At 38.8% G+C, this 26,881-nt stretch overlaps 1 protein-coding gene and 1 long non-coding RNA gene across 2 annotated transcripts in view; one reads left to right on the forward strand and one right to left on the reverse strand.

Annotated features, from left to right (window-relative positions):
- The window catches only part of LOC136856376 (uncharacterized), a 129,156-nt gene that overhangs the window by 71,172 nt on the left and 31,103 nt on the right, over positions 1-26,881 (forward strand). The window contains exon 3 of the long non-coding RNA XR_010858321.1: positions 4,776-4,818. This is a non-coding gene — a long non-coding RNA (uncharacterized lncRNA). The remainder of the gene's footprint in view (positions 1-4,775; positions 4,819-26,881) is intronic.
- Positions 203-26,427, reverse strand: LOC136856374 (lachesin-like). The gene is made up of 10 exons (XM_067134183.1): positions 26,049-26,427; positions 15,386-15,501; positions 10,757-10,964; positions 10,322-10,480; positions 9,778-9,969; positions 9,403-9,540; positions 8,501-8,650; positions 4,134-4,289; positions 3,330-3,419; positions 203-2,996 (listed from the first exon to the last, which is right to left on the reverse strand). Exons 1-10 carry the CDS (start codon positions 26,113-26,115, stop codon positions 2,833-2,835), a joined length of 1,440 nt encoding a protein of 479 aa, XP_066990284.1. The 5' UTR covers positions 26,116-26,427; the 3' UTR covers positions 203-2,832.

Here is a 26,881-nt window from a genome sequence, read left to right on the forward strand (position 1 = left end):
ATATTTACTCTCTCATTCATAATTGTCAGGCCTCATTCATTAAGAGGTCGAGACGGGGCAGGAGTTTCATTCATCGACAGACTGACTAGTTGGGGGTCAGTTTACTCTGTTTCACTCCATTTTTACTCCATTCTAGTCCTTTCTACTCCATTCTACTCACGTCCCACCTTAATTTAAGAAGGTCATTTCTCATTAATGTATATTTTTATTCATTATTTTCATTTTTTATTCATTTTTCATGAATTTCTTTCATTTTTTCACTTTTTCAGATTTTCTCAGCCTGAAGGTTGAGTCACTTGTCTGTTTAATGTCTGTTGGGCTGTTTCTCTGTCTTCTTTTTGTCTGTTGTACTGTCTGTCTGTTACCAATTAATATGACCTTGATTGACCAAAGGCCTCTAAAATGAGGTCAGCCATAAGTTATAATGACCTATTAAAGTCTGTGACTCCCAAACGAGGTCAATTTTGAAAGTCATTACTCAGTTAGGTCTCTCTCTCTCTCTCTCTCTCTCTCTCTCTCTCTCTCTCTCTCTCTCTCTCTCTCTCTCTCTCTTCCAAATGAGGTCAGTTTTGAGAGTCATTACTCAATTAGGTCTCTCTCTCTCTCTCTCTCTCTCTCTCTCTCTCTCTCTCTCTCTCTCTCTCTTCCCAATGAGGTCAAGTTTGAGTCATAATTACCCAATTAGGTCTCTCTTTCTATCTCTCTATCTCTGTCTCTTTCTCTCCCAATTTTGCATTTGGTTATGGGCCCCTTTTCTCTCTCCCTCCTTCACCCTCTCCCTCCTTCACCCTCTCCCCCTCCCCAAAACTCACCTGGGCAACTCAGCAACCACTAAAAAAAGAAAAACTCACTTAACAAACTTCGACGGGATTGAATCTGCTCCCTGTTGAAGCTCCCAGGGGACACCTCGCCTAAGATCAAAGCCCTCTGGGGAATGAACTTAACCTCAGGTGAGGTGAGGTTTGGATGGGCCCAAGGAGGAAGTTTGGCTTGTCCAAATGAAGTTTGGACTGCACACTGGTTCTGGCTGGGGGTGTCTGGTTTCAATGGCTGGTTTGATGAAGGGTTGAGTTTGCTGAGACACTGCACTGTGTTCTGGAGGTAGTTTTAAAACAGGTGTGTGGGTTGTTTGACTGCTGTGTGATTAGTTTAGTTTGAAACCAGAGAAGGATTCCGTGCTGGTTTTAGCTGGTATCTTTCTGGTTAAATGTTGGTTTTTTTCAGAGGAAAATGAAAGTTCTAATAGATGATTGGCTTCAAAGTGATCTGTCTGGTTAAATGTTGGTTTTTTTTTAGATATAGCTCTCAACTATTGCATGATTGATTTAGTTGTTGCAACTTGAAAGAGTCCAGGCTGGTTTTAGCTAGTACCTGCCTGGTTAAAGTTCGCAAAGGGACTCGGAAGTCATCCTTCGTTCTCTGTCACGACATATCCATCAGTACTGCCTGGTAAAACCAAGTCATTCAGCCATCCATTCCTCAGGAAAAATTACCACTCGCCAAACTCATGAAAAATTACTCGTTAACAAAAAGAACACGAACAAAAGTACCCAAAGTAATTAGAGATTACTAGACCCTGTATCTGATGCCCTGAAATGGAGACTCAAATCTCCTAACTTGCGATTTAGATTTTAAATCTCTCCCCTATTAATCCACTAACATTGTAAACAGACATTTATCTATTTTGAGTCCTCTGCGCGAAGTGATTTTGACATTTTCCTTGATATGTTGTTCCAAAATTGTTTGAAATTTGACGTATGTATATTTAAATATTCCTGAAATCTACGAATATTAATTTGAATATCAATTTAAAGTTTACCTTCAGTCTTCACCGCCATATACAGGTGTTTTATGCAGATGTTTTGCGACAGAACGGGAGTCCCGTCAATCGATAAGAGCGGAAAGCGAACCGACGTGATATGTGATATGACGAATGACCTATACACTCACCTAGGAAGGTACGGGCACTCTCCGGCACACCTGTTTACACCTGCGCCAAGGTACGCGATTGGTCTTTTGCCGATACGTGCATCTGTCATGCCTGTGTTACAGATGCGCACACTGTAGTGTCGTTGCGTCCGATACGTTTGTTACGTCTGTACGTTATTGTTCGTGACGTCGATTCGTGCATCTGTAACACCTGTGGCACGTGTCATTCCTCTACACGTATGCGGAGTTTTATTCAGTTATATAGGTTTTCACACCTGCACACACGAATACACTGAGTTTCAGTCTAATATATGCATTTGTAACACCTTCACATAAACAAATCAAAAGTAGTTTCTAATTCATGCGCTTGTTGTACCAGCGTACAAGTTTGGTTTTAGCATCTGTCGCATCTGTGTCAAGGTACACTAAACGGCTACCTTATCGCTTAAACGCTACGTTACACCTGCGTAAGAGTTCGCTTCACAGTTCACCTTGAAATTTGTTCCTGGCACCTGCATTTATGTACACTAAGCAGTAAATGATTTATGCACTTGTCACATCTGTAAAGGAATACACCAAAAGGATTTCCACTTCTCACAGGTGCGCGTACCACAGCTGCGAAGGCCCGCACAAGACGCAGTTCCCCAACAACGGGTGCATCTGCATCCGTCCGCATCTGTCTCACACACTCACACGAAGACACCGAGCCTCCCTCTATAATTTACGATACACCTGTAACACATGCACACGAATACACGAAAAACAGTGTCCTCCTAGCTGACGATGCATCTGTTACAACTGCGTAAGAATATACACGACGAAGTAGTGGGTCCTGCCAGCACATTTAAATTACACGTTAGCTTATCGTTAAAGTTGGGCTAAGGAATACGGCTCTCGCAAGCATTAATACTTCATGACAATAGCTAAAGCGACTGCGCAGCAGGCGAACAGCAGCCGTTTCTGCGCGGCGAACAGCTGTCCGAAGCCTCCCGCAGAAGATGCGTGGTCCAGGTGACTTCCGTATCCCGGACGGCTGCCGTGGTGGGCCGTGCTGCGCTGTCCTTGGCCTGGAAACGACAGAGAAGGGATTTTACGTTGGCGTGCCGGGATGAGGATGGTAACTTTTGGCACTGGGTTTGTGCCGCAGCAACTGCCAAAATTGTAAGTTAGGGAACATGCATTTGTATGTATACATTAGGAGATCATATTCAGCATTATAGAAGCACGTAAACGCTGACCAAAGGTTTTATGTCAGCGTGCTGGGATGAGGATGGTAATTTTCAGCATCGGATTTGTGCCATGATGACTGTCAATAGTCTCAGTTTTGGGAACATGCATTTGTACACACAAGTATGTAAACATCAACCGAAGTCCTGATTCATGTTCGTGCGGAATCTTACCTTTACCGTCGTGTGGCTTTGAGTGTCGATGGTGATCGCTGATGTCGTTTATTCCGTGGGGATGGAGGTAGCTCTCGAATTTCTTGCCGCCTGGAAAAGCGAAGGAAAAGAAGAAGAAGAAGTTGGAGACTGTCAGTGATTGGTCACTTATAAGACATTGTTGAGTTTGGTCAGTTCATTCTTGAGTTGTCAGAAGAAAATCGGATGAAACCCCATCAATTTGCCCCCCCAAAAATCCTATCAAGTCCTTGAAATAAATCCAGTTTTGGCAAGTTCTACAAATTTGTAACAAAAAATCCCATTACATTTTTAATAGATTTAAATCCCATTAATTCTATTACAAAAAATCACCAATTTTGCCAAATTGTAAAGATTTGCCTTAAAATTGTATTTATAAAGGCACCATAATCTTTAAGCTCACTCTATTCTGCTTTCAAATCCTCACGCAAAATGCACGCAAATCTCACTCACACACACACACAAACACAAGCACTCGCAAAATATAAGAGAAATATGAACAAATATAAAAAAGAGAGTCCCCTCACAATTCTTCATCAAAACGCACGCGAATCTCACGCACAACGCACGCAAACCTCACTCAAACCTCACGCACGCAATCAAGCGTCATTCACGCCCACAAACGCACGCAACCAAGCGTCATTCACGCCCACAAACGCCCGCAATCAAGCGTCGTTCACGCCCACAAACGCCCGCAAAAATACGGAAAAACACCAAAAAAATAACTCTCTCTCTCTCTCTCTCTCTCTCTCTCTCTCTCTCTCTCTCTCTCTCTCTCTCTCTCACCGTTCTTCATGGACAGATCCGTGGACAGGACTCTGTCTCCGGATTCCCCGCCCCCGTCGGCATCCTCACCGCCGCCCGCGCCTCCGTCGGCGCCGCCGCCGCCGCCGCCGCCGCCCCCGTCCGCCGAATTGCTGTGGGATTTCGGTGCCTCGATTTCTGGGAAGAAGAAGAAGAAGAAGAAGAGGAGGTGGCCGATGTAAACAAAGGCTTGGTGTGGTTGTCTTGGCAACTCTTGTGAAGAGAGATGATGATGATTATGATGATAGCTGTTGATTGGTGTTTTATTGTGGTTTTTTGGGTTTTTTCGAGTTTTATTTTTGCATTTCTTGGTGTTTTATTTTTGTGTTTTTTCGAGTTTTACTTTTGCGATCCTTAGTGTTATATTGTTTAGCTTTTTGGAGAATTTTTTCATGTGTTTTTTCGTGTTTGTTGTGATTCAGATTTTCAGGTATTCTGTGGAGATTTTTATGTTTATTTTATATACATTTTTTCGTGTTTTTTCAACAATATTTTTAAAAAGTTTTATATATATTTTTCCTTGTCTTTTGTTGTTGATATTTTAATTTTTTCTCAATTTACAGTAACTAAATGAAACTTATGTTCACAAAATTATTATCTCATTTTTTTTTTTTTTTTTTTCAGTTTTTTTTTCTGGAATTCCAAGATGTTTCTTCTTCGATTCCTGGTGAGTAGATGAGACTGAATTTTTCTTTTTTTTTTATATTTTTTTACCATTTTTTTCGGAAACTGTCTATAGTTATGTATTTGTGACTGTTTCAGTTATAAGTTAAAATTATATATATTATATATATATAATATAAATATATTTATATACACACACAAATCGACTTATTAAACCAAGAAGAATCATTATTTGTAGCTAAACCCATATTTATCATATTCATTCACTTAACTATTCATTTATGAAAATATCCGGATGATAAATCAAATTCATCACCAAAAAACTAGAGCATCAAGACTCGGTCATTTAATGAATATACCTGACAAATTTGATCGAATTCTGTCCAGCCATTCTTGAGGTATCGTGCTCACACACACACACACACACGCAGAAAGGAAACCAGATTCTTAAGGGAAAATTAACTTACTTAAACTTTCATAACTTTATTAAAGTTCTTGAACTTTGTACTTTTTTTCTTTGGCCAGAGTTGCCTTTGTACAAACTTTTCCCTATTGGCTGTCGTCGTGAACGTGCAAACAAACAAACAAACAAACACGAAATTTCGTGTAAACAAACAGGGAGTTTGTTTAAACAAACACACGAAGGGACTTGGTCGTGTTTGTGTTAAGTGACCTGTTGATACGAAGAATGTATTCTTGTACGCCAATTGCTTGGGTCAATATCCCTACTTGGCCTAAAAAAGCAAGAGGGTGGGGGTTTTGGATGGGCCCTAATCATATGCTCTGGGTCCCCCCTGGGTTCTCTGGGTCCTGTGGGCCCTCCCTGGGTCCTCTTTCACTCGAATATTTTGAGTTTGGTGTACTATATTAGATTACACTCCAATCTGCATAATTTATTCAAAGTTCCATCTAGCTGCCTAACCCACTTTGGGTTTGGGGGTGGCTTTTCAGGGGATGGGGGGCAAAGCCCCCCCCTCCTACTCTAACCCACTCTTGTATGATGTAGGGGAAAGGTTTTTTTATAGTTTCGTTTTTCTGTAATGGACTTGTGAAATTTTATTTTGAATTTTTCATTGGGCGAGATTGTTTGATTTCTGTCACAGATATGATTTGGACGAAAGTGGTATTTTTTTATTAGTTTTTTCTGTGAATAAAGGAGTTTTTTTCGTGGAGGTTTTTCCGTATAAATGGAGTTTTATATCAAGCATATTTCGGGAATAGAATTGATTCTATATCATAACAAGATTAAGCCTGAATTCGCTCAGAGAAACATTACGACAAAACGTAAGGTCCTGTGTCCTCAATCTCCTCTCCCCCAATCTCCCTCACTTTTCTCCCTCATTCCCCTCCCTCAGTCCCCTCCCCACCCCCCTTCTCCAACAACTGACCGACAGAGAAGTCCTTGAGGGCCTTGCAAACACATCCCGTCCCATTGTAGGACCTGTTCCTGGGTTTTTTATTTATTTTTTTCCCGCCCGCTTTAATCTGGTGGTGTACAATGGAAGCAGCCTTTCCTCAGTGTTCAAATTTACAAGAGTGTCTCCTCCTGAATGCTCTCGGGAACACTTCACAGAAAACGGGAATTTCTTTTGGGGGCGGAAGTTCAGAGTGTGTGTGTGTAGAGTGTATTGTCTGGGTTTTTGTGTGTTGGGGGCTCTCTCTCTCTTTCTCTCTCTCTCTCTCTCTCTCTCTCTCTCTCTCTCTCTGTTTATATGTCTGTCCATTTCTCTCCCTATCTCTCTCTTTCTATCTCTCTCTCCTTATCTACTTGCCTCTCTCTCTCTCTCTCTCTCTCTCTCTCTCTCTCTCTCTCTCTCTCTCTCTCTCTCTCTCTCTCGTGAATAAATGATAAACACAATTGAAAGAGATCGTCTGAAGAATGAAGATTGACTGGGCGCCCCAAACCCCCTCTCTCTCTCTCTCTCTCTCTCTCTCTCTCTCTCTCTCTCTCTCTCTCTCTCTCTCTCTCTCAGCGTCACCCCCAAATTCAATTTATGTTGATGTTCACAAAAAGTAAACACACTCTGAGGCGTTGGTTCCTCACGAAATTATTTTTTGGGCGCCTATTATTTCCGCGTGGGTGGGTCCCCCGATGCGCGCTCTCGCGCGCTCCTAAGGTGCAGCGAGGGCTGTAGTGGCTGTTATAATGGGCGGTGTTGTTATCTGGTTGTTAATAACCTTTGTAAGTGGGTTGTGAGGTTGTGAGAGTCATTTGGGACAATGGATGACCATTTTTTTAAATTTTTTAATTTTTATTTTTGTAAAATTCGTGAATTTTACAACAAAATTCATTGAATTTTATTACATTTTGTTATAATAACTTATATTTATTCTGGGTTGTTAATAACCTTTATGGCAGGGTTGTCAAACCAAGGACAATTTTCGGTTTGGGGAAAATCCGACATTTTTTATTTCTGTAAATTTTTGTAAAGTTTTGTAAATTGTTACAAGTTATACGACTGGATTCTGAAGAAGCAAAACCGTTTTCCGTTAGCGTTTTGGCGTCCTGAACGCGACCCAGTCGTGCATGACAATGAATATAGACAAAAAGCGTTTCCTGTCATGATTTTTCCCCTCATGAACGAAACCCTGTTGTTAGTAACAATGAATAGAAGCAAAACGGTTTCCCGTTATCATTCACGTCTCGTGAACTAGAAAACCGTTTTCTGTCACCAGCTTTCAGCTCATGAACGCGACCCAACCACTAATAAATAATAAATCTCGTATAAAACCTTTTTCCGTTAGCCTGATCTAGCTCCTGAACGCAACCCAAACCATAACAAATCCTACACAAAACCGTTTTCCGTTAGCCTGATCTACTTCCTGAACACAACCCACCCACTAAAAACCCCCAAAAAACCTTCCCCTACAAAATCCGTTTCCTGCCACCCAATTCATCCCCCGTATGAACGCAGCCCACGTGATGGAGTGGATAGGTCATCGGTCCATCAGTCCCCCTGAGGCAATTTGGGGGTCAGGCCAAGATGGCCCCCAGGGGTCCAACTCTCCGCGATGCCCAATAAACCGAGACGGGCAAACTCTGATTGAGTTGCCGTTTGGTGGCTTTTTTAGTATTTTTATTATTATTATTGTGGTTTTATTCCTTATGGTGTGTCTGTGAGTGTTGCCATTTGGTTGTGCTGTTAATTATTCACTTTGATGGCTGGCCGAGGGTGTAAGGTAACTTTTGACTGGGGAGAAGTGATGTTTTTGTTTGTGTGTTTATTGTATAAGTTACTGAAATAAAAACTTACAAGCTTTATAAGCTACTGATAAGTTATTACAATATTGCAGTACAAACTTCCAAACTGTCCTTGCTATTGTATAAATTATTATAATACAACATCACGTACAAACTTCTGCAAACTTCTAAACTCTATCATTATTTTGTAAATCATCAAGTTATTGCAATCCAAAACTTCCAAATTGTATAAATTATTGTATAAAATCTTTTCAGCCGTATGCATTATTGTAAAAACTATCTCCTACGCTGTATAAGTTACTGTATAAATTATAATTGCATAAGTTACCAAACTGTATCAATTACTGTGCAAGTTACTGTACAAGTTATCCAGTGGCTAGGCTTCTAGCCTAGACTTGTCATCTCATCCTAATCCTTCGGGCCAGCCCTACGAGAGAGCTGATGGTCAGCTCAGTGGTCTGGTTAAACTATTTCAATAATATTAATATTGCACAGCAAACTTCCAGTTAATTCCACCACTTACCATAGACCTTGATGGCGCCATCTGTCTCCCCGAGGGAATTCTTCGCGATGCAGCGGAAATGGCCGAAGTCCACCCGGGCCACTCGCTTGATCCTCAGCTTCATGTAGACCTTGTACGAGCTCTCCACCACCGTGGGTTCGTACCGATCGCCTGGGGATGGTGGGCCTCGCTTTTAGTTGATGGTGAGATAGTGAGGAGATGGTGGATGGATGGTGAAGGGGTGGTCAAGAAGGTTTGGTTGGATGGTGAAAGGGTTAATTAAGATTTTTAATTGAACTCTCAACTACTTTAGGCTCAAGTATTCCTTGCCTAGGGATAGTGAATCTCACTATCTGTGATAGTGAATTTCACGGTAACCACGGCAACAAACGCTGGACGTGTAATGAAAAATTACCGTAACCGGTGAAAAAAAATCACCAATAATCCTGATTTTTCAATGAATTTTGCCCTAGTGTATGTAATAAAAGTGAACGATAGTGGAAGACAGTGAACCATTTATAGTGAGTGATTGTGACTCAGTGATAGTGGAAGATAGTGAGTGGTAGTGACTCAGTGATAGTGAGTGATAGTGGATTAATGATAATGAAACATTGATAGTGAATGACAGTGAATGATAGTGACTCAGTAATAGTGAAAGATAGTGCATCAGTAATAGTGAATTAATGCTAGTGAATCATTAGTAGTGAATGGTAATGACTTAGTGATAGTGCATGATAGTGAATTAATGATAAAGAATCATTGACAGTGAATGATAGTGAACCATTGATAGTGACTCAGTGATGTTGAATGATGGTGAATTAATGACAGTGAACCACTGATAGTGAATGACAGTGAATTAATGATAGTGACTCAGTGACAGTGAATTATAGTGATTCAGTGATAGTGAACGATAGTGCCCTCACCTGCCACAATCATGTCGCCCTGGGTATTGGTCCAGTAGTTGATGCTCTTGGGAAAAGCTTCCGTGTGGCATTCGATAGTCAGTTCCTGCCCAATGTAGGCACCCTCTAGCTGCTGGGGCACCCAGGCCACTGGCGGGACTGGGCACGGGGCATTACAGGGGATTAATCTTAGGATTTATGGGATTAATACTACCCCATAAATATTATTAATATTTAAAAGGTTAATCATAATATTTGTGGGATTAACAATATTAACTGTATATTTTATAATATATATAATATATATATATATGTGTCTATACATAGATACCCTGTATACATATACATATAAACCCTGTATACACACATACATATACACATATGTATACCACTCACACTGCACCCTGAGGTGGGTCCTCTTGCTGATGGAGGGGGGAACCCCATTCGAAGCGATGCACAGGTACGACCCCATCTGGAGCCGCGACACCTTCCTCATCTCCAGCCTCTCGCCCTTCACCTCCCGCACGGGATTGTGGGAGCCCTCGCGGCTCTCCATCGTTCCCATGATGCCATTGGTGGAGCCCATCTCTGTCGGGGGAGAGGCAAAACAACGAGGGGTCAGGATCAACGGAGGTCGTCTGAGTGTGGGGAATGTTAGATCGTTTCTCGGTTCTTTTATCGCCGCCTGTGCGGACCATCGTGGGATAGTGTTCGTTCCTCGCTTCTTTTTTCACCGTGTGTGCATACCATCTTGGGATAGTGTTCGTTTTCAAAGGATGGTACTAAACACGTAAACGCGAGGTTCGGAAACTTTACAGCGAATGATTTCCGGTTAGGAATCTTGAACGGGACAATTGAAAACAGCAAGAAGACTGCCAAAAATATGTTTATCACCTGGAATTGGAGTTCGAACCAGCAACAAAATCTCGTTTCGTCTTACCTATCTTCTCCGAGTCGAGGACGATCTCTTTGTTGTCCTCCCTCCGCCAGACGATGTTCGGAGGGGGGTGGCCCTTGGCCCGGCAGGTCAGGATGACGTCCTGGCCCTCCCGAATGGTCAGGTCGCCTGTCGATTCCTTGTCGATGATGTCCGGGGGGACTGGAAACAGGAGGAGAGGAGGAGGAGGAGCAAAGGTCAAGGTTGGGTTTTAGATGTCGGCATATTGCGTAGGAGCGTAATGATATATATATAAGTGCTATTTAAGTTGTATTGTGTAATGTATATATATATATATATATATATATATATATATATATATATCATTACTCACCAATAATATAACTACCATACATAAGTCAAGGTCAAATAAATAAATAAAGAAATATTTAAATATATATTCACACACACTCAAACAGCGGACACCCTTCCACTTACCGACCACGTCCACATAACCCTGGCGGTACCTCATCGGGTCGGTGTTGACCTGGCACATGTACCACCCGCGGTCGCTCTCTCTCACGTTCTTCAGCTGGAGGTGCCAGGTCCTGTGGTCGTTGTGGAGGAGAGAGATCCTCGGGTTCCGGGTTATGACCTGTTTGTGGATGGTCAGGATAGTCTGGGTGTCGACCTGCACCCACGCGACCTGGTCAGAAGAAGAAGAAGAGGTTGGTCGTGCTGGGTGGTGAGCTGTTATTTGTCTTGTTGACTTGGTTTGTGAGCTGTTGACCTGGGTTTGTGGCCTGGTAATTGACTTGGTGTTTTTATCTGTTATTGACCTGTTTGCTGACCTGGTTTGTGACCTGTTGACCTGGTTTATTGCTTGTTAATTGAGGTGGTTTGTGACCTGCTATTTGGCCTGGTTTGTGACCTGGTAATTGACTTGGTTTGTGACCTATTTGGTCTGGTATGACCTGGTTTATGACCTGTTAATTGACCTGGGTCAATTTTTGTGGAGTTTTAGGGAAATTAACTAAAATTGGACCTCGATGTTGCCAGTAATGTATTTTTTAATATCTTATATTCGTTTTTGGTTCATTTTCTTCTTTGTTACATGACACAAAAACCATTTGCCAGATTTTCACCAAAATTCAACCAAAGATGCACCACACCCTTGCCAACAACCACCCAAAACCTGGTCCTCGTCAGTGCCAACATTACCCACATTTCGAGCTAAATACGAATGCTAATTCTTAGGGGGAAAAGCATAACTGTGACTATTATGGATCCTTAAGAACCACTCTCGGCTTCCGTCATCCTTTGCCAAATTAAGTTGGCTGCCCTGTCAGGCGTGGTGAGAGAGAGAGAGAGAGAGAGAGAGAGAGAGAGAGAGAGTTGGCAGCCCTGCTAGGAGTGAGGATGGTGATGATGTAGTGTTTATGAGAGAGAGAGAGAGAGAGAGAGAGAGAGAGAGAGAGAGAGAGTGGGGTTTAATATAAGATTTTAGAGAGAAAGGGAGAGAAAAAGCAAAATAAATAGAGAGAGAGAGAGAGAGAGAGAATTCGTCTCTCTTATTTTGACTGAAATAGAAAAACATTTTGGATATACATAGAGAGAGAAAAAGAGAGAGAGAGAGAGAGATGGAAAAAAGAAAGAAAGAGCCACAACCCTATCTCTCTCTCTCTCTCTCTCTCTCTCTCTCTCTCTCTCTCTCTCTCTCTCTCTCTCTCTCCCCCAAAATAGACAGGTTAACGAGATGCCTATAATAGACTTAGAAGTAACACTGCTGAGTTCAGCGTCCAGATAATAAGACTATCAGTTATTATGGAAGAGAGAGAGAGAGAGAGAGAGAGAGAGAGAGAGAGAGAGAGAGAGAGAAGAGGGACGGGGGTTGGCTGTGGGTTTTTATTTCTTGGGTGTTTTTGTATGAAGGTGATACATTGAAGCTCTCTCTCTCTCTCTCTCTCTCTCTCTCTCTCTCTCTCTCTCTCTCTCTCTCTCTCTCTCTCCTTTATAGATCTATCTTATTATATACTAACTCTCCCTTTCTCCTTTAAAATCTATGTGAGTTTGTGAGAACTTTATTCTCTCTCTCTCTCTCTCTCTCTCTCTCTCTCTCTCTCTCTCTCTCCCCAAATCTTTCTGTTTTCGAAAATAATACCTTAAACTTTTCTCTCTCTCTCTCTCTCTCTCAGTCCCTCCTTCCTTGTTGTTACTCTCTCTCTCTCTCTCTCTCTCTCTCTCTCTCTCTCTCTCTCTCTCTCGGCCATATTATCGCAAGCATATAAGCACTAAATCAACAGGGGTGCCAACATTGAGGCCTCCCGAGCGGAACGGGAGGCAGGATGGCCAACTTGGCAAGGATTTTGGAGGGAGAGGATTTTTAATAATATTAATAATAATAATAATAATAATAATAATAATAATAATAATAATAATAATAATAATAATAATAATCCAAGGAGAATTGGTAGATACTTCCAGGAAAATTAATTGGGGGATTTATTGTGAGGTTTCTCTATGGGATTTAAAATTGTATTTTGATTTTTAAAGGTTTGGGGGGTTTAAATATTATATATATAGTGTTTTTGGGAATTAGATTTTATATATAGTGTTTGGGGGAATTAGGGACACTATTAAGAATATTGTTCACCCCATCGTGGTTCTATTGTGACATAATTTTCCACAATCATGGCATCTTTCCATAATTCGAAATGACCTTCCTCATAACATCATTGTAGAATCCCTTTTGGCATTCAGAGACATTCCTCTTTTAAGTCTTTTTTCGGGGGGGGGGTTCTTTTTGAGGCACCCCTCCACCCTGTGGACCACACCCCCTCTCCTGGAGACCCCCAGGTAACCCCTCCAGGTAATTTCCGGGGGTCATTGTGGCCCGGGCAGGACCCAGACACCCGAAAAAGACGTCCCATTTCCGCCGGACAAAAGGAGAGGTTGGCCCAGGTGTGGGTGGTCTCCTGGGAGGGGGGAGGGTGTCAGGAATTTAATAAGTTATTCCTTACAGGTCGATGTATTGATTTGGGAACGGAATATACATTCAATATCCTTCTTTTTTGTATGTTTCTAGTGCATTAATAAACTGTTACACACATGATATACGTGTGTATATTGATAGAAGTACTTTGTTCAGACGTAGCATGTTGTATAATTGTATTTACGTAAGTATTTTTGGAAGGAAATATACATTAAATATACGTTTTCAGCACGTTTGTCAATTGGTGTGTATGTTAGAAATATACATGTGTATAATCAGATATACTTGGCTACATATTTAAACTATGCTTGTAGGTGTATATTTGCAGAGCATTTGTGTGCTTCAAAGAATACGGGAAATATACACTACACTTTTTGCATGTTTTTCGTGAGTATGTTAGGTTACAAGATATTCACACTTGTTACTAGTTGTGGAGGAAATATAGAAGAAATATGCATTTTTTGTGGGAATAAACTAATATGCGTGGAGTATGTATATTCACAGACATATTTGGTTAAATTATATATGTACAGACAGATATATATATACGTAAAACATACAAACTACACAAAAAATATGCTCACAAATACTGACATATAATATGCACAAATATTCATAACTGTACACACACATATACACAGCAATATACTCAAGAATATGCATAAGTATTCATAACATACATAAACATATGCACAGAAATAGTCGTAAATACACAAATATACACAAACATCCACGAATTCCCCACGTGTGCATATTCGAGACGTATGAAAATACACATAAACACTTTCCCAAATATACATAAATGCACTCCCAAATATACACACAAATATACACAAACATACGTGAATTCGCCACGTGTGTATATTGGAGGCATATGCAAATATACATAAATACACTAAAATATACATGAATTCTGCCAATATTCGTAACATACACAAACACACGAGTACACAAAAACATACTCTGAAACATACACAAACATACACAAACATACTCGCCAATACACAAAAGCATACACTGAAATATACACAAACATACTCGCAAACACTCGAAAGCATACTCTGAAATAGACACAAACATCCACAAATATACACAAACATACGCGAATTCGCCACGTGTGTGTATTGGAGGGGGTGGTCTCCTCTCAGGACCATCTGGCCCGCGTCGCGAATTGATGACCGGGATGAGAAGAGAAGGACCTCCCGAAATTAGACACCCGTTTCCGGAGGCCATAATTATCACAGCCATTTCTTTGCTTTTGTTTGTTTGTGGGGGAGAGAGAGAGAGAGAGAGAGAGAGAGTGGTGGGAGAAATGAGGGAGAAATGGATGGAGGTTAAGGAAATGAGAGAGAGAGAGAGAGAAACAGAGAAAAATTGAGAGAGAGAGAGAAACAGAAAAATAGAGAGAGAGAGAGGCGGTAAGAAAGAGAAAGTGAGGGAGAGAGAGAGAGATAGAGGACGTGAGAGAGAGAGAGAGATAGAGGACGTGAGAGAGAGAGAAAGTGAGAAAGAGAGAGAGAGAGAGAGAGAGAGACGAGTAAATAACAGAAAGGGAGAGAGAAAACTTTAACTTTAACTCCGTCCCTCCCCTCCCCCTCAAAAAAAATCCCAGCCAAATCCCCCGGATGTCCCCCCAACCGAAATCCGGGATCAATCCGCCAATCCCGGATCAATCCCTCCGTCAGATCCGGCAATTACCGGGCCTCGAAATTTCCGTAATGACCGGATTACTTATTATTAAACTAAAAGGGCATTCTAATGAGGTGTCACTTCGACGCCCCCGCCCCCGACGCCGCCCCTGGGATAGGAGGGTTCAATTTTGGTGTCTTGGGTTTTTGTGGTACGTATTCTTTCTTCTCTCTCTCTCTTCTCTCGTTTTTCTCTCCCTTTCTGTCATTTACTCTCTCTCTCTCTCTCTCTCTCTCTCTCTCTCTCTCTCTCTCTCTCTCTCTCTCTCTCTCTCTCTCTCTCTCTCTCTCTCTCTCATGAAGAAACCTCTCTCTCTCTCTCTCTCCTCTGTCTCTCTCTCTCTCTCTCTCTCCTCATTTGTTTCTCTTCCTTTCTATCATTTACTCTCTCTCTCTCTCTCTCTCTCTCTCTCTCTCTCTCTCTCTCTCTCTCTCTCTCTCTCTCACCTTGTATCCCTTGAGCTGTTCCACCGTGCAGGGCAGCATTGCATCCCTGCCCACAGTCACCGTGATGTTTGGGATGCTGTCCACGAATTTGGGCATAAGGCTCGTCTCTTCACAAACTGTGGGGCGAAAAAAAGGAATTATTAGCTATTATTCCTAATTATAATGATTATTCATTATTACTGTTGATTTTTTTGACATGATTATAATTTGTTATTATTGGACTGAGGTGGATTGTTCCTGTGGAGAGAACGGGAGATCCTAGGTTGGACATTGTTGATAATCACAGATTATTATAATTATATTATTGATTATATTATCAATCATTTTCCTTTTATAATAATCATCAATTATCTCATCACAATTATCAACTATCATCTAATTCTACTCCAGACAGGAATGGTAGTCCGGGGGTCCCCGGAGTAGATCCCACAGGGAGGGGTGGAGGAGTTAAAGTCCCAAGTGAGAGAAACAGAATTCTGGGGAATTCTTGAGATAGTTTGATCGCTCTGTCGGCACTCGACTGGAAGGGATGTAAGCCGCCTTGGGCCAAGATTTGTGTGTGTGTTTGTTTAAATATACATAAATATGCACTTGAATATACATAAATATGCACTTGAATATACATATAAATAAGCATTAATATATACATAAATATTTGATATTAAATTCCATTCACCATTTTAAAAACTTAGAATTTCCCAGATTTGCCTGTTGATTATTACTTGAATATACATAAATATACTCGTAAATATACACACATCTATATATTCATAAATGCACTTAAGTATTTAATATTCTGTTTACCATTTGAAAAACTTGTAATCAACCAGATTTCTCTGTTTATATATGATTTAAATATACATAAAGTTACACTTAAATATACACAGTAATATACATATAAATGTACATATCTATATGCATATTATACATAAATATACATAAGTATTTAATATTAATTCTGTTTACCATTTGAAACCCTTGTAGGCTAATCATTCAGATTTCACGGTTTGTTTATGATTTAAATATACGTAAATATACACAGTAATATACACAAATATGCGTATTAATTTATACATGAATATTTAATATTAATACTATTAATATTAATTCCGTTTACTATTTGAAAACTTGTAATCATCCAGATTTCTCTGTTTGTTTATGATTTAAATATGCATACATATACCCTTGAATATACACAGTAATATACATAAATGTGCATATGAATTTATACATAAATATACACTAATATAAATAAGTATGTAATATTTAAATTATATAAATCTTGGGAACAGCTGACACGGTTTCCCAGATTTGTCTATTGGTTTATTAGTCAAATATGCATAAATATACACAATAATATACATAAATATACAGTAATATACATAAGAATTTATTATCAAATACTATTTACCATGTAAATAACTTACACATTTTACACCAAGTGAAAAATATACAAAAATATACTTAAAACCTTATGTACTTATGTGTATATCTATACATACGTATATTTTTATGATAAATATACAAAATAAACATAAATATACACAAAAACCTATTATAAAAATTGCTTTTTCTTGTGAATGATTGACAGAATTTACACCAAAACTAACCAGGATTCGAACCTCCAGTATTCATGTGTATACATATATTTATATGTATGAAATACACAGCTGTACACAATTATGCGCAAATATTCATTACCAGATTCACTTTCGCCTTGCTAATAACACACAGTATACCTCATATACACATGTATACATATGTATAAATATGCATATCCATACATATAAATATACATATGTATAAACATACACTAGAGGGTAATATCCAGACGTGACAGCTTTGTAATTCTTGGCATAGTTTCATAGGGGGGCCAAGTTTACGAGAGAGAGAGAGAGAGAGGAGGGTGTATTCATATATATGTATATGTATTCATATATACATATACATATAATCATATATATGCAGTGATTTACATACGTAAATTCATACATATATTTCGTATGTATTTTTTTTACCAATTTATATATATGAGTATATATAAATATATGAATATGCAGTATGTATTTCGATAAATACGCCTAGTCATATACGATAGTATACACGAATGTATACACACACATACACACACGATTACACATGCAAGTATACATAAATATACATAAATAATTATTTATTTCCAGACTTGCTCAGTATGAAACGAGAGCATTGATAATTAAACTAAATTGTGTGGATATCATACGTCTCTGCAGCGCACGTACGCTTTTGAATGCTTATGTATACATGTATGATGTGTGTATGTCCATGCGCATCATACATGTATACATATATACGTAAATTCATGCACAATTATGTATTTATGTAGTATGATACATAGTCAGACATCGGTCTGAATTGTCAGGTGTAGATAGTTTTAAACACGAATACGCGCCTTTGCGCGCTCGTACACGCGTCTAAATGCGTATGTACGCCCATACGCATGTATATCCATACACACGCCTCATACACCTTCCATTTCCGCCTCTGTATCAACTCGCATAACCACATTCTTCCGCTCTGCTTGAGTTGAAAGCCAATTGTCAACCGCTGCTTGTGTGAGATTTAATTCAATTCCCTCCGTTTTTTTGGGAGCGCTCCCGCGCGCGCGCGCTCGCTCCTACGGCGCGTCTGTGCGCGTCTGTGTGTTGGTGAGGGTCCTGGCGATGTCTGTGTGGAGTTTCGTTTGTGTGGGTTGAACGGTGTTTGTGCTGTGGGCGTGTTTGTGAATGTTTTTTTGGGGGTGTGTGTATGTGTATAAATATATATATATATATATATATATATATATACAGTGAAACCTCATTATTAATATATACAGTGAAACCTCATTATTAATCGCGCGTTAAAACTTTCTCCGAACTATGAGAACTGAGAATGGGGAGAGAATAAAAGCGAGAGAGAGAGAGAGAAAGAGAGAAAGAGAGAGAGAGAGGGGAGAGATAATTTATTGCAGTTGTTTGTGATCTCTTTAATAGTTTGTTTATTGGGAAAATTATCTCCTTCTGTAGATTGGTCGCTGTTTGTAGTGTTGAGTGGGAGACAGGGTTGGCAGTTGGTTTCTCTCTCTCTCTCTCTCTCTCTCTCTCTCTCTCTCTCTCTCTCTCATTCTGGTACAATATCCTACATTATCATCGTCCAACCATTACTTATCTTTTAACTGATCTTCTGCCATTACCTCTCTCTCTCTCTCTCTCTCTCTCTCTCTCTCTCTCTCTCTCTCTCTCTCTCTCTCTCTCTCTCCTTAATATATACTCCATAGATCTCTGTTTATGCCAAATTCTTTCATGAGGCGAGATTGGAGGGAGAGAAGTGAGCCGGGCAAATTTTTGGGAATATGTTCTAAATTTTTGGGTGAGGGTTATGTTTCTCTCTCTCTCTCTCTCTCTCTCTCTCTCTCTCTCTCTCTCTCTCTCTCTCTCTCTCTCTCTCTCTCCAGCATTTAATCAACAGAGGCTCTCAATTAAGTGGACCACTCAACAGGCTTAAATGGACTGCCTACCTCTTACCTCTCCCTACCTCCCTTCCTCCTTACCTCCCTACCTCTCAGATTACCTCCTCGACCCTCCCAGAGGTCTTTCAAGAAGTGAGGAAGAATACAATTTTTTTTTAAAGATTAATGATGTAATATTTTGTATTTTATTGTATATGACTTTGAATTTTGACATTACAGGTTTTTTACAATAAATATACAGTCTTTTACTGTGAAATATTACAGGATTTTTCTACAATAAATATACAGTCTTTTACTGTGAAATATTTCAGTTTTTTTACAATAAATTTACAGTCTTTTACTCTGTTTTGAAATATACAGTTTTTTAAAATACATTTACAGCCTTTTACTGTGTTGAAATATTGCAGTCTTTTTGCAATAAATTGACAGTCTTTTACTGTGTTCTTTAAATTTACAGTTTTTTACAATAAATTTACAGTTTACTGCATTTTGAAATATTAGTTTTTTACAATAAATAATTTACAGTCTTTTAGTGTATTTTAAAATATTATGCTGTTTTTACAATAAATTTATTTTACAATAAATCTTTTATGTAGATTATTATAGAAAAAGATATGGATTTATAATAAAAAACTGAGAGATATTCGTAGAAAACCGGGAGATTTTTGTGAGAGATTCGCCGGAGATATCTGAAGGAAATTTCGAGAGATTTTTTCAGAGATTAATGAGAGATACTGAGAGATTTTCAGAGATTTTGGGCGGAAAAAGCGAGAGATTAATAAAACGGCTATTGAGAGATATTTTTGAGAGATTAATGAGAGATATCTCTTGCTAAGAGAAATGAATGAGAGATTGTTGAGAGATTTGTCGGAGATTTCCAGAAAGGAAAATGCGACAGTTTTCCAGCGCAGAATTATCTCCCGGAGATACCTCCCAGATATATCTCCCAGAGATACCTCCCCGCTTTGGGTCCAAGGAGGACCCCCGAAAATCCCTGGAAGGATTCAAAAACTAAAACCTTGCTCACGAAAAAAAGGCGAGATATCCGCGCATTTCTAACGAGAGATATCACCCACACAGCGCCCCCTGGGCGGGGGCCGCTTCCGGCCACGCCGCCGTGGGCCCAAGAAGGACCCCCGAAAATCCCTGGAAGGGTTAAAAAAAAAAACCCACCCCGGGGATTTAAGCTTATTGGGGAAAACATCCTGGTGATGCATCGAGGCTATACGTTTCCTTAATATTCAGGCGGCGAATTCGTAATGACAGAACTTTGCGTCGGCGGGAAGTGGCCGAGGGCGTCGCTGGAAGGACGCAGGGGCGACGCAGACAGCCCCACGAGAGAGAGAGAGAAAGAGAGAGAGAGATAAACAAAAGCACAACGCCGGAAGAAGGCGTTTCCTTAGGAAAACAGACAATTTCGGGGGTCCGCAAACGAGCGCCTCCGGTGGGTTGGAATATTTCCGAGCGGATTTTTACGATTCCTTCGCGCGTGAAAATAATATCGGTTTTGGCGCGAATTTGTCTGCATGTATTGGCGCGAAGACAGGTGTTGAATAGTGTATTAATACATTATACATTCCTGTACGTAAAGCCAGTGTATGATGCATAACAACAGATAAATTTACTTTATAATAAGTGTATCCATTGACAAGAATATCGTATATTCATTCTAAAATATAAAGTTTCTCCGCGATGTATTAATACAGTTGTAGAATATTGTATTAATACATCATACATTGCTATACATAAACCCAGTGTATAATGTATAAATACAGATATATTTAAGTGTATAATTACCTTATGCATTGAAAGGAATATACTTATACTCAAATATACAATTTCTCCGCGATGTATTTGAGCGAATACAGTTATAGAATATTTTATTAATACACCATACATCCTTATACATAAAAATATCAGTACAAATATTAATGTAAATATATTTCATAAAAATATTCGTATTAAAATATACAAATATACTTCAGCGATATTTTTACGTATCGCAAATAAGTATCGGTTATAATAACTAAACCTAATCAAAGGAATATAATATATTTATTGGTAAGTATATCTGTATATTTATTGATAAATACATTTCTTGGAAAAAGTGTATATTAGGCAAATGCTTTGATAAATATTCGCAGCGGAGAATATTTCAGATTTAACTATAGAAATATTTTAGGATTAATATTCTATAACAAATTCACTTGTGTGTATAATATTTTGATAAATATTTCTACGAATAAATATGCGGTAATATACACATATATCAGTGTGTATATTCCAGACATTATTGGGATGAATATATTTGATGTATTTAAGACAATTAATATTATGGTATATATGTTTAATGTTTGTGTATTTATATGTGTATGTTTGTGCATATTTGAGAGAGAGAGAGAGAGAGAGAGAGAGAGAGAGAGAGAGAGAGAGAGAGAGAGAATCCCAAGGCATCCAAAGACCCTGTGAGAGAGAGAGAGAGAGAGAGAGAGAGGTGTTAATTAGCTTGTGATTTGAGACATACCTTGTCATCTGATCACCTAGCTGCTTATTACTGAATACGTGCGCGCGTTTGGGCGCGCTCGTGTGCGTATGTGTGTTCGTGTATGCATGTGTGAATACCTCCAGGCCTTGTGGAGAGAGAGAGAGAGAGAGAGAGAGAGAGAGAGAGAGAGAGAGAGAGAGAGAGAGAGAGAGATTCATTCATTAGGGATTAATGATAACCTTGTTATGGTGTGGTAACAATATGTATGTGCGTATGTTTTTGTACGTGTGTGTATGTGTGTGTATCTGTGTATGTTTTTGTGTGTGTTACTGTACAGGGGAAAGCGTTACTCCTCTATGGAGTGAGTACAAAGCTAGGCGACTGTTTCGTAGATGAGATAAATTTTGTAGTTGAAAAAATTATATTGAATAATTTTTGTAGTGATAAAATATATTATTAGATAACTTTTGTGGTGAAAGAATATGTGATTAGGTAATTTTTGTAGTGAAAAAATTATATTAGATAATTTTGTAGCGATAAAATATATTAGATAATTTTTGTAGTGAAAGAATATGTGATTAGGTAATTTTTGTAGTGAAAAAATTATATTAGATAATTTTTGTAGCGATAAAATATATTATTAGATAATTTTTGTAGTGGAAAAAATATATTATTAGATAATTTTTGTAGTGAAAAAATTATATTAGATCAATTTTTGTAGCGAAAATTATATTATTAGATAATTTTTGTAGTGGAAAAAATAATTATTAGATAATTTTTGTAGCGATAAAATATATTATTAGATAATTTTTGTAGTGAAAAAAATAATTATAAATAATTTTTTGTTGTGAGAAATAATTATAGTAAATAATTTATGTAGTGAGAAAAATTATATTAAATAATTTTTATAGTGATAAAAATATTTTGATAAATAAATTTTGCAGTCGTGAAAAAATTATTTGATATAATTTCGGTAGAGAAAAAATTATTCAAGGAAATAAATCAGAAAAACTCCTCCGTAACTGACGCAGTTTTTTCCATTAATTCCCGAGTGTCAGAGTCAGGATGAATTCCAAATCTCTTATTTAGCGAAAAAAAAGGAAAAAAGGGAATAAAACCGGGAAAAAACTCCCTCAAAACACGGACAAAGAGCCGTACGATTTGATAGGGAAGAAACCTGGGAAGAAATAGTTTTTTCCATTAATTCCCGAATTTCAAAGTCATAATTTTTTATCATAACGAAAACACAGGGAAAAAACAATGGGAAAAAACTCCCTCAAAACACACATAAAAACCGCCGTACGATTTGATAGGGAAGAAACCGCGGAAGAAATAGTTTCTTCCATTAATTCCCGCTCGTATGATCCACAGGCTTGCTTCTCCCGGCCGACAGTCAATTTCGGGAAGATCGGGGTGGGCCACGCTAACCAAGAATTAATATAAAGCGTCAGTGATTGGCTCTCTCTCTCTCTCTCTCTCTCTCTGTTTGTAATTGGGGAAATATAATGGAAAATAAACTAAATGTTTTGGTTTGATTTGGATGTTCAGGATTTTGTAAACTCTCTCTCTCTCTCTCTCTCTCTCTCTCTCTCTCTCTCTCTCTCTCTCTCTCTCTCTCGTAACCACCAACATTCGACCAATTTTTTTTTTTACATATCTAGAAGTCTATCCCTCCGTGCTTATTATGAATCTCTCTCTCTCTCTCTCTCTCTCTCTCTCTCTCTCTCTCTCTCTCTCTCTCTCTCTCTCTCTCTCTCTCTCAGAGGAGCGCGCGCGAACGCACGCAAAAGGCGAGCACAACAAACAGTCCCCCAGGTGAGAAAGAGGGGGACCCCAGGTGTCTATTTCCGCGTTTCAACACCTTATTGGCCCTCAAAATTTAGGGCCACCTTTGCTCTCTCTCTCTCTCTCTCTCTCTCTCTCTCTCTCTCTCTCTCTCTCTCTCTCTCTCTCTCTCTCTCTCTCTCTCTCTCTGTTTTTCATATTCGTTTTTTTATTTGTATTTTTATTAATTTTTTTCATCAAATTTAACCAGTTTTTTTTAATATGAATTTTATATTTAAGTAAATATTTGTATTTTTATTCATATAATTATTTATATTTATATTTGTATAAATATTTATATTTATGTTTATATTTATAAATATTTATATTTTATTTATATATGAATATTTATTTTTATTTTTATAAATATTTATATTTATATTTATTTATATGAATATTTATATTTGTATTTCTATTAATATTTATATACATATTTATATTTATTTTTATTTCTATAAATATTCATTCTTTTGCCTTTGTTTCTCCACAACTGTTGTTTTTATAATGTTCTTCAAGTGTTGTTCTACAAATCCTGTTCTTCGATTGCTGTTTCCACTTATCGGAATCTTACGAAAGTTGTTCTTCAAGAACTTCCCCTTCAGACGCTGTTCTTCGGCTTCGTTCGCCAAGCAGAACAACAACCAAACGCCCAACAACATCGGCAGCAACGAGGCCTGCGGAGGAAGCCTCCATAGGAACAACAGATGTTGTTTCACCGATCCTTGTCAAGGGTACGGCCGACTGAACAGCGTATGGAAATTTATATCAATCATAACAAGTGTCCGGGAGACTCTCTCTCTCTCTCTCTCTCTCTCTCTCTCTCTCTCTCTCTCGAGGTGTCTCTACGCTACCTCTACGAGGCTTTTGTTGTTCGTCGGCGAGATGCGAGAACAACACAGAAAACAACACAAAAAACAGTAAAACAACACAATTAAAACAACACGAAAAAACAGTAAAACAACACATTTAAAACAACACAAAAAACAGTAAAACAACACAATTAAAACAACACAAAAAACAGTAAAACAACACGGGGAAAAACACGAAAAAACAGTAAAACAACACAATTAAAACAACACAAAACAGTAAAACAACACAATTAAAACAACACAAAAAAAAGTAAAACAACACGGGGAAAAACACGAAAAAACAGTAAAACAACATAGTTAAAACAACACGAAAAAACAGTAAAACAACACAATTAAAACAACACGAAAAAACAGTAAAACAACATAGTAAAACAACACGAAAAACAGTAAAACAACATAGTAAAACAACACAAAAAAACAGTAAAACAACACAATTAAAACAACACGAAAAAACAGTAAAACAACATAGTAAAACAACACGAAAAACAGTAAAACAACACGGGGAAAAACACGAAAAACCAGTAAAACAACACAATTAAAACAACACGAAAAAACAGTAAAACAACACAGGAAAACAACAAAAGAGTCTTTTTTTTTTTTAGAGATCAGGTGGCGATCGAGACCGCTTTTCATTTTAGTAGATTCGAAGGGAAGAGATTGTTTTGAACGGTCTCTCTCTCTCTCTCTCTCTCTCTCTCTCTCTCTCTCTCTCTCTCTCTCTCTCTCTCTCTCCCAGAGCGCATATATGTCCATATATACACATAAAAATATATATATATATTTTTGCACTTTTTCATAAGCCACACTAATAATTATTCCTTTCCTTATTTCCAACTTTATCATCCCTTTTCCCTCTTCCCTCTTCGAGGATAACACTCCTCCCCCCTCCCCCGCATCCATACGCGCCCGTGTGCGCCTGCCAGCGCGCGAACGCGCACATATACACGTAAAAATGCGCACACGTGAATTTCTTACCGCGTAAGATTATCTTCCTACGCTTGAAGGCTTAAGCCGGTCTTGCGTTTATTGTTTTAGAGAGAGAGAGAGGGACAGAGATAATAGGAGAAGAGGGGTGAGATGAGATGGAGGGTAAGAGAGAGAGAGAGAGCAGAAATAAGCGGTAATAAACGGGGGAATAAGCAATAAAATGAAAGAGTTTGCGGTGTACCTTTCACATTCGTTCTGAATCTAGACGGAAGCGAAACGCGAATAACGGGTCAAAAAAAAAATGCGATAAACGCGTGTGAAATGAACAGGATAATAATAAGGGTAAACCCCTAAATAAGAGACAGAGAAAATAAACGGGAGAAAGAAGGAATGAGAGAGAAACAAGAAAATGCAGAAACAAGAAAAAGCGATAAAATTGCGCTCAGAGAGAAGCGGAAACCCGAAGATGGACGAAGAGGGAGACAGAGAACACGACGATGAATAACCTGAGAGAGAGAGAGAGAGAGAGAGAGAGAGAGAGAGAGAGAGAGAGAGAGAGAGAGGAAGGGGAAAATAAGGCTTTTTATGGCTTTCTAGATTCGCTACTTCAAAACGTAATCCAGTTTGTGCGCGTTTGTTTGTGCGTATATTCTCTGGGTGTATGTGTATGTTGTTTGTGTATGTGTATACGTGTAGTATACCTACACACTTTCTGTATTTTTACTGTTCTCTTCGAAAAACTGTGAGACAAAAATTCCATAATTTGAATATTTTCTGGAAATCTTGACTTAAATCGTTTGTTTCAGAGCCGTATGTGGCGTTTGTTTGTGCGTACATTCCCTTGGTGTATGTGTATGTTGTTTGTGTATGTATAACATACATACACACTTTCTTTATTTTCTTTATTTTTCTTCAGAAGCAGAAAAAAAATAATCTTATTTTAGACATTTGACCCAAATTCAGTCACGACTTCCCAACGATAACTCAACTATTTCTGGTCGCAGCCCTGTCCTAGAGGCCTGTAGGCCTCGCACCCCATCCCAAAAGACAAAAAAACCATTTACTCACCCGCACGAGGCGTCAGGAGGCCGATGGAGGCGGAAATCACCCAGATAATCTGATGCAAATCAACCATTTTACCATCACAGTTAGATCACCACGAGAAACATATTTTCACTCTTTTCGAAATATTTCCAATTTTCAACAATTTCTTAAAAATACTTCCGGTGATCGCAGTCACTCGCCGATCACCTCGGAAGATTCCTCGGTCATCCGAGAACCGGATCCGACCGTCGGAACGTCACGGCGACCGGCGCTGATCGGCTGAACGGCGTCCGAACGAGATTATCTTTGATTTTTCAGGCATTGTTGTGTACACTTTTAGTCACTCGGTGATTGATTTGTTGGTCTCTTTCTCTCTCTCCTTGGCGTTGCTTTTTTTGGGTTCCTGCGAAGGAAATAGAAATAAAATATTAGTGTTTTATATATTTTATAGTGGAGTGAATTCAACTGGACATTGATATTTATAAGATAAATCATTGAAAAACAGATTTTATAATTTTCACTCAAATCCGTTCATCCATTCTCGAGATATATTTAAAAAAAATGACCTAAAAAACAAGTTATTTAAATGAACACAAATCTGCCGTCGCTGTAGAAGACGAAAAAGAAGAAAAAAAAAACACAGTTTCTCTCACTACCCCAAGAATCGAACCCATCCATTAATAATATGACCGTCTATTCTGTTTGATTTCACAGCCGATGCCCACGTTAACCAGAGGGTCCCGGGGGTTCCCAGGGGTCCCAGGGGATTCTATGGGGATCTTAGGGGGTCCTAGGGGGGTCCCCCACCCCCTAAAATAAAGGAGGGGGTGACAAAGCAAGAAACGAGACAAAGGAAG

This window comes from Macrobrachium rosenbergii, chromosome 35, assembly GCF_040412425.1.
Source record: "Macrobrachium rosenbergii isolate ZJJX-2024 chromosome 35, ASM4041242v1, whole genome shotgun sequence".
Taxonomy (NCBI): Eukaryota; Metazoa; Arthropoda; class Malacostraca; order Decapoda; family Palaemonidae; genus Macrobrachium; species Macrobrachium rosenbergii.